The sequence below is a fragment of the Vombatus ursinus genome, unplaced genomic scaffold (genome assembly GCF_900497805.2).
Source record: "Vombatus ursinus unplaced genomic scaffold, bare-nosed wombat genome assembly UNPS02015175.1, whole genome shotgun sequence".
Classification (NCBI taxonomy): domain Eukaryota; kingdom Metazoa; phylum Chordata; class Mammalia; order Diprotodontia; family Vombatidae; genus Vombatus; species Vombatus ursinus.
The window spans coordinates 3,422,498-3,436,902 of NW_020954953.1; the positions used below are offsets into that span (position 1 = coordinate 3,422,498).

At 37.7% G+C, this 14,405-nt stretch overlaps 1 protein-coding gene across 1 annotated transcript in view; it reads right to left on the reverse strand.

The window, feature by feature from the left end:
* Positions 1 to 12,965, reverse strand: part of LOC114031445 (NADPH oxidase 3-like) — a 101,321-nt gene extending 88,356 nt beyond the window's left edge. Inside the window, exons 1-4 of the mRNA XM_027846511.1 lie at positions 12,903 to 12,965; positions 12,185 to 12,280; positions 11,966 to 12,076; positions 9,823 to 9,907 (exon numbers count right to left, since the gene is read on the reverse strand). Coding sequence (XP_027702312.1) covers positions 9,823 to 9,907; positions 11,966 to 12,076; positions 12,185 to 12,280; positions 12,903 to 12,947 — 337 coding nt within the window. The 5' untranslated portion in view covers positions 12,948 to 12,965. The remainder of the gene's footprint in view (positions 1 to 9,822; positions 9,908 to 11,965; positions 12,077 to 12,184; positions 12,281 to 12,902) is intronic.
* Positions 12,966 to 14,405: the final 1,440 nt, after the last annotated feature.

Below are 14,405 nucleotides of genomic sequence, written 5' to 3' on the forward strand. Positions count from 1 at the left end.
GGCTACCTAACGTCGCCGGGTCAGAGTTGCATCTGATAATGAAGTGTCTCTCTCTGCTACTTCCATGGTAACAAGCAGTCTTGCAGATTTCCATTCGGGGGAGGGGGGGTGGGGATGCTCTCCCTGTCTCCCGATCCCTGACAAAGCAATTATTACATTTTCAAAACTTTCCTTACTGAATAAGAAATTTGACCAGCATCTATGGTTTTAGGGAGGGTTATGGTGGGGTGGGGACCCTAAATAAACCAAGCTCTGATTGCCTTGCTCTTGCTGCCTTTTGTAAAGAGCTGTCCTGAGCTGCCTCTAATCCTGGGAAAACAGCCCAGAACGTCCTGCCCCCGTGTCCTGGGCAGCTTGTCACTGTGCACTTCTTAACCCATTTTAATAGAGGTGGGTAACTTTGGAGGGAGCACAACCACCCCAAGAGTTTGCGCTCCAACCTCTAATTTCTCACTCATTCTCCTCTAGGATTGAACCACAGGCTTTCATTGGTTATACTGTTAAAGGATGCAATTAGAAAGTGATGGAATGATGCTAGGGAGGAAGGGGAGAAGAAGGGAGGGGAAAAGAAGGGAGAAAGAGAAGGGAGAAAGGAAGACCACAAAACAATGTCATCTGGAATCTTGGGCAGCTCTGTAAATTCAGTGATGGGAATCTTGATTAGCCTGGCTTTCTGCCTTCTAGCCTTCCAGCTTTCCTACTTATGATAAGAAGTGCCTGGGCGGTGGGTAATCCCCTCCTAATAAATCATTTTCAGAGATCTCTAACCCCAGTAATATAAAGCCCTACTTACACACCCTTCCATTCTTATTAATGCAGAGCATTCTAGACTCCCAGGTGTTCCAGGTAGAACTTGAGGAACCTTCCAATTGAAAATGCTTTTGAACCTGTAGTGAGCAGTAGAAAATGGCCTGTGCAAAGCTTGACCCACCCTCAGACTCAGTTCCTTTCATCCTCCGGGTTCCAGTGCTAGACAATTACCAAACTGGCAATCCCCCATAAGCTGTGAAAATTAGTTTGCCAACCTGTAATAGGGAGAGACTTCCAGAAACAGTCCTGGCCTAGGCCTCAGCTGTAGGATGTTGAAATAAGGACCCCAGCTCAGGAGGAAAGGCCCCAGAGAGTTGCAAACATTCAGTCTCTTTAGTACTTGGCCCTCATCCTGTCCTTTTCCAAATAAAATAATAACATAAAATTAAAAAAAAAAGAATTATTCCTAATCTAGTTCTGCTGGAGGCACTTGGAGAGTTGTCTAAAAACTCTAGCCCAGGTCCTGGTTAATAAAATTCAGTGGGATTTACAAATGAATGCCACTCACATTGCCCCATAGTCAGCACACATTCCTGCAGAAATCGGACCAAAGTTTGGGACCTAATTCCGGCTGCAGAGGCCTAGTCAGAATTTGTCCCTGGGATCTCATTTCTAAAGGATGGTTAATTAGGAAGTGACGAACTCCAGAATTATTGTTATCATTGACAGGCAGGCAGAAAGATAGTAAGGACTGACCAGACTTCTAAGATTCTTTCTCAATTACAATCCCTTTGATCTTCTTTCTTTCTTTATTTTTTTTAGAGAAAAGAAAAACAACTTACTCAGGGCAACTGAACTCTTAATTGTAGCCCTTATGATTTTCCCCTTTCCCCCCTTCAATAAAAGCTTTTTACTTGAACTCTGGCATTAGCTCACTAATTAAATGTGCATGGGTAGGGTTTCCAAGATTCCTGCTCTCTTTTAACTCTAAAAGGGCTTTAGTAAGAAAATAGATGGTGTTGCTTAAGGTTAAGATCCAGCTGCAGCATCTTTCAGTAAATGCCTGGCAAACTCAGGCCTATCCTGGGAATTTTCACCATGGACTCTTCAAAGGCTTGAGCAGCTCCCTCTGTACAGGAGCTATAGAGAAAGTCCACAAAATGCACCACGGGGATTTCCATGTTTTTAGCTGATGGCATTGGATTTGCTGCCAGACTTCTAAGTGCCTTCTAAACCAATGTAGATTTAAAAAACACATTAAAACTTCAATTAAACGTTTGCATTGCTTGCATGACAGGACTCTAGAAGGCTTAGTTTTTTCCTGTTGATTTCTTAGGAAGTCACAGGAGTACCTTCTTCATCCCTAAGATGTTTTCTTCTTTCTCTCTTTTTCTGCTTTTGTAACTCTCCAGGACCACTGCCCTCTGCCTTGCCCCCCACCATTGGAGAATCAAAACGGTAAATGGTGGATCCCTGTCGTCGTTTCTCAGGCATAGGTGCTAGGGAGAAGAAAAAATTTTAAAGCACGATTTTGGATTTGACTTTATGTGCTGTTTGTTGCAAGTCGTTTCCCCCACTAGAATGTGAGTTCTTTGAGGTTGGGGCCCATGTTTTGTTTTTGTATCACCAAGTGCTTAGCACAGTGCTTGGCACTTGTGAAACACTTAATAAATGCTTATTGAGTAATCTATGATCTCTGAAGTAGCTGTCAATTCCACATATTCACTTAAGACATATACTTACATATATGGATGCATACACATATGCATACTGGAACTATTTGATCTACTCAGAATCTATTCTTTGCTTAGATCTGAAGGATTCTTTTGGGGGGCTGGAATTTTTATTTTTTTATGGGTTTAAATCCTTTCTATTGTATGGTATTAGTGTGTATAAATTAAGAAAAAAATGTATTTAAAAATCTTCCTTTCTAGTTTCATTCCTGTGCCTCCTTGTGATGTGGAGGTGACCCTGGGTTCTCTGAGGCTATGGCAGGAGGGCTCAAGGTCGGATGAGTCCTCTCAAGCTGGACAACCTTTGAGTACAGGCTTGGTGACAGACATGAGTCTATCTTCTGAAAAACAGCTTAGCTGAAGGGCAAAGAGACTCATCACTGGAAGGCTAGCCGTCAAGTGATTTTTTTTAAACCACAGCAATTTATGAAACTGTTTACTAAGTCATGGAAGGGTTGTGATCTGCACTGCTAGAAAGAGTACCCATGCCAATGAAATCACAATCTTTCAAGTACTGAAGGAAGAAATGTATATAAACCAGCAGAGAGAAATCTCTACCATCAGTTGAAGGGGGTGGGGTTTTGTATATATATATATATATGCATGTTTGTATATATGCATGTATGTATACATATATATGTGTGCATAAATATAGACACACATACCCATATGTGTGTATATATACACTTATGTATATATGCATATATACATATATACACTTATGTATATGTACACACATATGGGTATGTGTGACTATATGTATCTATATGTATATGTCTATATCTATATGTATATACACATATACACAATGTAACTGTGAAAGAGGAAATTATGTGATAGAAGCATATATCTAGCATTATATCTGTATCACAGTAATATGTAATATATGTATATCATATAGAGGTAATATGTTTATATTACATAGAGGTACTGTGTGGTCCTTCAAAAAGTTTATATTCCAGTATTTCAATGAATCTATGGACACACTAAAGTAAAAATTCCCTCTATTGGTGTTAGAGGCAATTAGATGACCTGGTCAATAGAGTGTTGGCTGTGGAGTCAGGAACAATTGAGTTTGAATCCTACCTCAGACACTTAGTAGCTTTGTGACCCTAGTCAAGTCAGTTAGCCTCAGTTTGGTCATCTGTAAAATGGAAACAATAATAGCACCTAAGTTACAAGATTGTAGTAAGAATTAAAAGAGATATATGTAAACCTTAAAGAGATATATAAATGGTAGCTATTATTATTATTACCCTTAATGCCTCACTTTCCCTCACCCCACATAGCTAACCAGTTGCTAAATCTTATAATTTTTATCTTTATGACATTTCTCATGTCCACTACTTTCTTTCTACCCACATTATCATCCTAGCTCAGATTCTCATCACCACTCTTCTAGATTACTGTATTAAGCTTTCAAATTGGTCTACCTGCCTCAGGTGAGTAGATTGTCTCTAATTCATCCTCTATGTAGCTTTCAAAGTGATTTTTTACTGAAATGCAGGTCTAACGATATAATTTCTGTACTCAGTAAACTTCAGTGACTAGTATGCCATTGCCTCTAGGATCAACCATAAGCTTTAAAGCTTGGCTTTTAAAGCCCTTTGCAACCAGGCTCCCATCTCTGCTACCAACCTTGTCCTACATTACTCCCATTCCTACACTTCAGGTCCAGTTAATCTGGTGTTATGGTGCTGGAGAAGACCTTTGAGAGTTCCTTAGACAGCAAGGATATCACATCAGCCTATACTTCAAGAAATTAACTCAGATTTCTCATTGGAAAGACATGAGAAGACAAGACTCTGGAAAGGACCCTGATTTGGGGAGAGATTAAAAGCAAAAGGAGAAGGGTATGGCAGAGAATGAGATGGATAGATGATGTCATGGAAGCACCAAATATGAGTTTGGACAGACTTTGGGACATGGAGGATGGAAGGGCCTGGCATGCTATGATCCCTGGGGTCACCAAGTGTCAAGCATGACTGAATGACTGAACAAATAACTTGGTATTCCCTGTTTCTCACCCCTGAAACTCCATCTCTTGTCTCTGTACCTTTATATCAACTCTTCCTCATGACTAGAATGCTTTCACCTTGTTTTTGTATCTTAGAATCCCTCGTTTTCTTCCAAATTCTATTCAAATGCCACTTTTTATAAGAAGTCTTTCCTCTGCTTCTACTGCCTTCTCCTCCATAGAATTATCATGTGTTTATTTTTCTGTACATCTGCTTATGAGAGGCAGCATCACACAGTGGGTAGAAAGCTATGTTAGAACCTTCCAGAACCTACAGTTCACTGGCATAGCTTTCAAGAACTGAGGGTCACTTTCCAACCATAATGAGAAATTGCAGTAGGAATTTGTGGGGGGGGAGGATTAAACAATGAATAAAGTTCACAGCATAGTAGGGGGATAGTTCACACACTGCTAAATAGGCCTACCTCTGACCCCTAGTATCTATGTGACCCCTGGACAAGTTTTTGAAATCTTTCTTTTTTCAAATCTGATCTATATTTTATAGTAGCAGTGCTGATCTTTACCTTACTCATATCCACTGTTATCAGTATTGTATTTTTTTTTCTGCCATTCTTCCCTACCTTTTTTTGGCATTGAAGTAATCAATAGGATACATTGACTTGATTTGAAGGATCTTACCTATTTCATTGTAGAATTTTTCTAATTCTTCATCTCTGAAGGAGATAATGGTGCTTAAGCTGCAATTATCTTCAAGGTTGTCTTTTTCACTTATGCTCATGCTTTTTATTCATATTGTTCAGTCATTTTTCAGTCATGTCCTACTGTTTGTGACCCCTGTTTGGGGTTTTTTGGCAAAGATCTTGGAGTCTTTTGCATTTCCTTCTCCAGCTCATTTTACAGATGAAGAAACTGAGGCAAATAGGGTTAAGTGACTTGCCCAGGGTCAAACAGCTAGTAAGTGTCTGAGGTCACATTTGAACTCAGATCTTCCTGACTACAGGTCCAATGCCACTGTGCCACCTAGCTGCTCTGTACTCATAAATAAGCATTACAAAATGAAAACACCAATTGTTCCATGAGATGATCTTTCTTGTTGTCTTTAAGGACATGAAAAAACCCAACTCTGCTAACTCCTCATTTTCCTCTATAAGGAGGACCTTCCTTTTAATTAAAATTTGAGATTTAAAAAAAATTATATTTAAAAAAATTTTTTTAATTAATTTATTTATTTTTAGTTTTCAGCATTCACTTTCCCAAGATTTTAATTCCAAAGTTTCTCCCCATCTCTCCCCTCCCCCCACCCCAAGCAATCTGATATAGAATCTACATATACACTTATATAAAACTTATTTTCAGATTAGTTATGTTGAAAAGAAGAACCAGACCAGTGGGAGAAACCATGAGAAAGAAGAAACAAACAAAAAAGAAAAAAGAAAAAAGAGAGAGATCAAATAATGTACTTCAATCTGCATTTAGACTCCGTAGTTCTTTTTCTGGATGTGGACAGCATAAAATTTGAAATTTTATTTTGTCTTCTGGTTTCGTTTATCATGAGAATATTGATATTGGTATAGTCCATATTTTCTAATAGTAGGTCAATTATAGAATCACAGAATTTCAAAGTTGGAAGGAAATTCAATGGCCCCTTAGTCCAATTTAGACCTGAAAAAGAATCCCTTCCTAGGAGATTACTCCCCTAAGGATATTCTCCAGCTTGTCAATGCCATCATTTAGATGTGGTATCCTGAACTGAATCTGATACTTTAGATGTGGTCTTTTATTCCTAAATACTAAGCCTTTCCTAATGTAGTCTAATATCACATTAGTTTTCTTGGCCGCCATTTCATGTTGGTGATCCATATTAAATTTGCATTCCACTAAAACCCTCAGATAATTTTTTCAGATTAACTTCGGTCTAGTCATGCTTCTCCCATAGTGTACTTGTGAAATTGATTTTTTTGAATTCATTAGTCATTGGACAGAGATCAAACATTTAGAAAATCTACAGTTAACTTAATAGTTCATTGGTAGACTAAAAAGGATGTGATTCATAGCACTCTCTGCTCCTTTTCTGTCCTCCCAACACATTCATCATGGAAGAACAAAACAACCACATGGGACTAAGGTTGATTTTGTATTTTCTTTGATTCTTGAGTTGTCAAAGCCAAATAATTCATTAGCATATGACCAGTCTACTCATGATGAGTTTCTCGGTACTTAGCTAGATTTTCAGAAAGTAGACACAGTCAGCTGGCAGGATCATACTTCAAGCTTTTCCAATATGTTAGAACCTTCCAGAACCTACAGTTCACTGGCATGGCTTTCAAGAACTGAGGGTCACTTTCCAACCGTAATGAGACATTGCAGTAGGAATTTGTGGGGGGAAAAGGGATTAAACAATGAATAAAGCTCACAGTATAGTAGGGGGATAGTTCACACACTGCTAAATACTTTAAAAAAAATAATAATGCAGAGTACTACTTGAATGCCTTCTATTCCTTTAACCACCATGGAAATCTGCTAGCCACTAACCTGATTCTATTCAGCAGAAAAGGATCTACTCTGGGAGCCTATTTTAGTGGTTCTGAAAATCCAATTCATTGTCTAGAAGTGCTAGGAAAGACAGTGCATTCTGTTTGATTCCTAGAGAGTCACTGATCTTCTTTCCTCAACTTCACCTGTCTTTGTAAGGTACACTATTACCATATTATATATGTGTGAGGATTTTTGGATTTATCCAATCAGAACAGTGTCCAAGTCTCCATCCTACTGGCAGTGTGAGTGGCATTCATTTATAAATCCCATGAAATCTTGTTAGCTTGGACCAAGACTCGAGTTTCCAGAGAGTTCACAGTACCTCTGGCAGAACTGTATTAGGACTAATTCTTCTTTTGGAAAAAAATTCGGGGTGGGTATTTAGGAGATGATCAAATACTGAAGAGTTTGCAATTCTCTGCTCTCTCTCCTGAGATGCATCCAGCAGTTTTTTATTTCAACACTCTGAGGCCTAGGTCTGGCCTTCTCTTCTGTGACTTTTTATGTTTATGTTTATATATAGGATTACAACTTAACAGCTTATGGAAAACTTCCACTATGGTGATTGTTCAGCAAAATTTAGTGATTGTAACCAACATCGTTGTGCCCTAACATTGTTATTATAGAAGGAAGGAAGGAAGGAAACAAACATTTATTAAGTACCTACTATATACCAGGCATTGTGTTAAAAACTTTGCAGATATTATCTGGTTTGATTCTCACAACAACCCTGGGAGGTAGGTGCTATCATTATCTCCATTTTACAATTGGGGAAAATGAGGCAGAAATAGGTTGAATGACTTGCCCAAGGTCATACAGCTAGTAAGTATTTGAGATCAGATTTAAACTCAAACCTTTGTGATTCTAGGCCTAGCACTCTATCCACTGTGGTTACCAAGATATTATTGTTATTGTTATTATTTCTATTCTGAATATCTTTAAGATTAGTCTCTCCACTCTTCTGTTCTAGAAGCACAGGTTCAAAAATTATAACATAAGAAATTAAAAAAAAAATTGATTGAAGTCAAGTTCCTTGAGAGCCAGGACTGCTTCATTGTTTGTTCTTGTATCTTCCTTCAGAGCCCTTCACTATGCTTAACACAGAGAGGAACTTAATAAATGCTTGCTGATTGATCAGACAAGTGGTTTCTGGGAATAGGAACACAATGCTTTTCATGGTCCGGTCAGCAGCTAAGTAGTTTGTGATTACTCAATGAGGGAGGAAGAGATCACCTAAAAATTTGAGCACCAAAGGGTAAGCCCTATCCTTGACTTGAGGGGAATAGGGCTTGTGGTGCCCTTGTTCCAGCACAGTTCATAGTGCAAAATATCAGAGGTTCTTTCTGCCATCTTTTTTCTTGGCTTTGGATCTTTCCTTTTCGTTTAATTTGATACTCCCTTTTAGATCTTTTTCTTCTGAGTCTCGCATCTCTTTACCCCTATTCCTTAACAAACCACAAAGTCTTTTTCAAAGCATCTCCCTGGTTAGTTTAATCTGGTGTTAAGAAAAATCAATTGGGAGAATCTTTGCCTCATGTTTCATTGCACACCCCAAATCTATGTTAATTTGCACTTCTGCAAAGTCTGTCGTATCTTGTTGCTTAATTAAATTCACATTTGTTTTGGAGTGTTCCTTTTACTCTGGTATTCTCTATGCATGGGAGGATAAAAACAAATGAGGAACACATTTTATAGTTAAATTGGTTTGAGGCAAAGAGTCCTGGATCATAACTCTTTATCATATGTGTAGCCCTTCATTTCAATATCTTTGTTTTCCTGTTTCATTTTTGGCGCATATTGAAATATACTAATTTTGGAGCCTTTGAAAAAATATGTATCTACCTTAAATATTTATGGTGCTTTATATCGTTTCAAAGCAGTTTATATCCATTATTTTACAACTGTCTACTAATTTCCACAACTTTGTTGTCTTCTTTTCTTCCCTCCCTCCTTCCCTCCCTCCCTTCCTTCCTTCTTTTTTTCCTTCCTCCTTCCCATCCTTGCTTCCTTTCTCCATCCTGTCCTTCCTTTCTATCTTTCTCCCTCTTTTCCTCTCTCCCTCCCTCCCTTTCTCCCTCTTTCCCTGCCTCCCTTCCTCCTTTGCTCTCTCCCTGCCTCCCTTCCTCCCTCCTTCCGTCCTTTCCTTCCTTCCTTCCCTCCCTTTCTTCTTCTCTCATTTCTTCCTTTGTTGCAACCTAAAAATTATTTTTGTGTGACCATAAATGCAATTAATTGCACCAGTTAGTGCTGTACCCCATTGAACTGTATTAAAAATGACATATTTACTTTTAAGGAGAAATTGAGCATACAATAACCCCCCAAGCTTAATTATTCATAATTGAAAATAGTGGTTAATCAACTATCCCATACTAAGTAGTGGAAAATGGGGCAGCAAGAACATCTGAGCAAATAGACTTTAAAAGGTTAAATACCAAATTATTCTTTCTTGACTTTAATGGCCCTACAGAAGGCAAATTATAGAATTTAGGGAAGAAAGGCGGCTGAGAGATCTCTCATTTTGGAATATTTGGAAAATGAGCACAAGAAAGATTGAATGACTTCTCCATGGTCACAAAGTAAGCATATAGTAGAATATTCATGCCCAGTTTATCCGACTAAAATCTAGGGTTTTCTCACTATACTTTGCTAGTTCTAACACAAGGTTGCCTTGCTGTAGATTTTTCTTACCTAAGGCTAAACCCTGATTCTCTTATTTTATTTTTTTGGGGAGGGTATCATATCTAAGTTCTTAGAAAATTGTTTTGGATAATCCCAAATTTCATAAATCAGGAGGAAGAGAAAATCTATAAATAATGAAATACTTACTTGCATTAATAGCTATTGCATAGGCCACCAGCTTGTGGAACTTGAGACTTTTGTCTAACTGTTTCTTCCATGGTCCTCCGCAACACTGGATGGGAAGACATGATAGTTTTTGAATATAATGGATAATGGAATGAGAATTGGGAAATCTGAATGCTCATTCTTTTTTTCTGCCATTGAATTACTGAGTTTTGTCTATATGACACTAAAACAACCAGTTGATTTGTTCAATTCTCTTCCTTCCTTCAACTTGTTCAATCGGAAGAAGGAAGGGCAACCTATTTAGTCAAATTCAGGGGGAAAATTAAGTCAATGAGTCTAAATTTCTTGTTCAGTCATTTTTCAGTTATGTCCAGCTCTCTGTGACCCCATTTGGGATTTTCTTGGCAAGGATACTGGAATGGTTAGCCATTTTCTTCTCTAGCAATGAGCTGAATTGTAAATTGTAAAATGATTACAAAGGAGGAAACTGAGGTAAACAGGGTTAAATGACTTGCCTAGAGTCACCAAATCAGTTGGTATCTGAGGCCAGATTTGAACTCAGGAAGCTAAATCTTCCCAACTCTATGCCCAGCTCTCCACTCTGCCAACGTCTGAATTCCTAAGACTAACTGAATGAGCCTCACTGATTTGGGCAAACCTGCTAACATCCATTCCTTGGTTTCTGCATTTAGAAAAATAGGTTTCATATCTTATCCCATCTATAGAACATAATCCTATATGGGTTAAATGACCCATTAATTTTTAAAGATACTTGGAGAAAGACATTATAGAGATTATATGGATTTTTACTAACTTATTATCAATGATTTCTATTCATGCTGAGATTTGAAAACCCCACATTTTTCCCTTGTCAGAAAGTAATTTTATATAAGTTGTGATTCTCTTTGGCAAGATGTATGGCCAAGCACCAAACATTTTGAAATAAGTATAATTAGGAAAAAAGCCTGTGATTTTGGGATAAGATTCAGCTCTAAGAAATCCAGTGACTTGGGTTTTCAAATTCCATTATTCTGTAAGATGTTTCCTTGTGGGCTCTCTGCTGAACTATTTATGTAAGTTCTTTGAATTTGAAATGGTGAGAATTCATGCTGCTATAGTAGTTTTACCTTTGTGAATCAGGTCAAGTTCATTAACTCCATTTTTCAGACAGAGCCAATGAGATACGGAGAGGTTGAATGATGTGGCCAATATCTTGTAGGGAGTAAATGGCAGAAGTGAGAGTATAATTAGAAATTCTGATTTCCTGGCTTAATCACCGGTTTCCCCTCTTAGGAAGACATAAACCTTAGTTTAAAAGGGATGTTAAGACTTGAAAAGAGAATGAGGCACAGTGGATAGAGAGTACATTTTGAAAGCCAAATAACTCAAGTTCAAATATCAATATTTATTATGATGTATAAATGTTGGTGGAAGGAGTTCCCACACTCGGAGCTCCCCATTCTGGACAAACACAGATCTTTTGAGCAAACTAAGCCTTATATGAAGCACATTTAGCTTTTGACTAGGGTAACATGGATTAGAAAGGCAATGTTGCATAAGTATATAAGGGGAGCAGTCTGACGCATGCCAGCTGTGTGATCATGGACAATTCAGTTAAACTCCCAGTGCCCCAAGTGATTCTGCAAGACTGTAAGCTACAGATTGATAACAATATCTAGAAAGGTGACACCACCTGTTGTTGCTGTTGAGTTGTTTCAGTCATGTCCAACTCTCTGTGACCCCATTTGGGGTTTTCTTGGCAAAGATAGCAGAATGGTTTGTCATTTCCTTCTCCAGTGTGTCCCCATTTTACAGATGAAGAACTGAGGGTTAAGGTTAAATAGGGGTTAAGTGACTTACTCAGGATCACATAGCTAGTAAGTAGCTGAGGCCACATTTGAACTCAAGTCCACCTGACTCCAGGGTCTGCACTTTATCCACTGTACCACCTAACTGTCCTGACAACATCCATGGAGGGAGCTATTATCGTGAGAGTTCCCTAAATACATGAAATCAAAGGCATGGACACCCTCCTCCTCCAAATTGAGATAATTCAATTCAACCAACATTTATTAAACATACATTATTTGGAAGGCCCTGGTCAGACACTGGATTAATGGCCATGCTGACCACAGAGAAAAGTCAAGCTGGGTGTGGTACTTACAGTGATTGTTCCTCTCAAAAATGAAACGAAATTTCGACTGATGGGTAATAGAATTAACATGCAATTATAGTTCAGGCACACCGCTGATGCTCTTGCCCAAGCCAAGGCTGACTGTGTGTGGATAAAAGTCCAAAAAAAAAAAAAAAGAGGCAAATTAAAAAGAAGGAAGATGAAGATAAAAGAATATTATTTTCCAAAAATTCACAAACTTTTACTTACACCTAGAATAACCCGTGTGTAAAGAAATGCATCCTCTTCTTCATACCAATGGAATGTGTCAATAAACAGATAGAAATTCCCTCCCAACCATGACAGCTGGAATACAGAAGAGAATGGAGACAGTGAGTCAATCAATACCATCGTCAACCTTTTCCTGTATTCAGAATCACTTACAGGTCTTTAAAAATTAAATTAGAATTTCATCATGCTAATCAGAAATGCAGCACCCCCTTCCTTATTATCAAATTGTTTTTAGTGGTAATTATAACAGTAATAAATTGTAAATATTTTTATTATATGTTTAAAAACCTGTGGAAGTACTCCAAGCTGTTTTGAAACCTCAGAAGGTTGGAAATTCCCAATGAGACATTACTAAAGGTCAATGACATCTAGAAGAAGGGAGACAAAAACCTCAAAAAGTACTTGAGAAAGACCCCAATCTTACAGGCTGGTTTGAAGACCTCATTTGATTTCCAGAAGCCAATTCATACATTATGCAAGAACAAAATACTTGACTTTAAAAATAATTGAAAATGAGCTTGCTCACACAAACAACTTTACATAATTCTTTAAGGGTAGATTAAATATGACTATTGAATGTTTCCTAATCAGATCTCTGTTTTTGTGTCATACTTGAAATCACTTAACATTCTGACACACTCAGATTCAAAGTATGTTTAACATATTTTGTAACATTGAAAAGTAAAGAGCTACTTACTAGTAACACGACAGACAGACTTTCATTCAAAATCCAGCACCCCATCTGAATGGTTTTGCTTTTATGCTGAGAAGCAATTTACTCTTTTTCTTCACCTTAGCCTGGATTTTCTGCCCTTCATAAGGGCTTTCCTACTAACTCCTTTTGTCTTTAGGTCTTAATAGGCACCTCCTTGGGAGATGCGCTTTCTAGGAATTTCTAATTAAGGACTTCCTGCCAAGAGCAGATCACCAAACTGACATGCCTCATGACCTAAGTAAATAAAAAGCAAACCTCTGTCTAATGATTCTTTTCTCCAAAATATTTCACAAGAGAGGAAAGCTGTTGTTATTAAATTATCCTCATACACTTTCTACTCCATTTTCTACATGGTTGCAGTCAAGATTATAATACCTAATTGGACAAATTCATGAAATAAATAACTGAACTCAGAAGCCTAAATGAAGAAAAAAAAACATTTTTCGTCATGTTTTTTGGTATTTATATAAGCTGTCCCTGCTATCCAATCTTTCAGAAAACCTTTAAATCTAGACAAAAATAAGAGCTCAATGAATATTAATTGGTAAAAATGAAGAAGCATACGATGAAGCTGAGAAGAAAAAAATGCTGCAGGTAAGAACATTTTATGTATGTACAACATATGAACATAGAAGAATGAGATTGAGCTGTTTGTGTTTTTGGAGACTGCCTCATCACTTTGTATTTATGTGTTAATATGCACACACAATCTATATATTTGTCAAACATTATTTTCTCAGGGCCAGTGCTGTGAGACTGGCATTTCTTTAAAATTGCCCCCAAACCAGGGCCACTTTTGTGACTCCATCTTCCTTCCTAGGACACCAATTATACCTACTGCTGGGTTTGTGAATGGATATGGGGATAATTGTCTGGATGGTTCAGGCCAAAAGTTTTAAAGATGAAATAACAGGAAAAAAGTGGAATATGGGGGTTGTTCTCTGATTTAAGACTTAAGCTCTTCTTGCAACTTAAGATCATAGGATAAAAGGGGCAGAGCCAGAAGGGATCTCAGGGACCCATCTAGTTCAACCCTCCATTTTACAGAGGAGGAAACAGACCCTGAGAGGTGAAGGGACTTATACAAGGTCACCGATAGAAGATCTAACTTCTGTGTTTGTATCAATATGGCTTATATGTCAATCAGTCAATCAATCAATAAGCATTTATTATGTGTCTTTCATTAATTGTTGCCCATAATACACAACACTCAACTATGAATAAGGGCATAGTCATTCAGTGGATTAAATACATATCTTATTTAGCTTGGCATAATGAAAAACTGGACCTAGACTTAGGAAGACTCAGATTTGAATTCTACCTCAGACATCTACTATTATGTAACCTCATCTTTGTTACTTTGTTACATATTTTGCTACTTTGTTACATTTGTTACTCAGCCTATTTCCTCATCTGTAAAATGAAGATTATAATAGGATCTTATTTCATAGGTGTGGTGGGAGAATCAAATGAAATAAAATATAA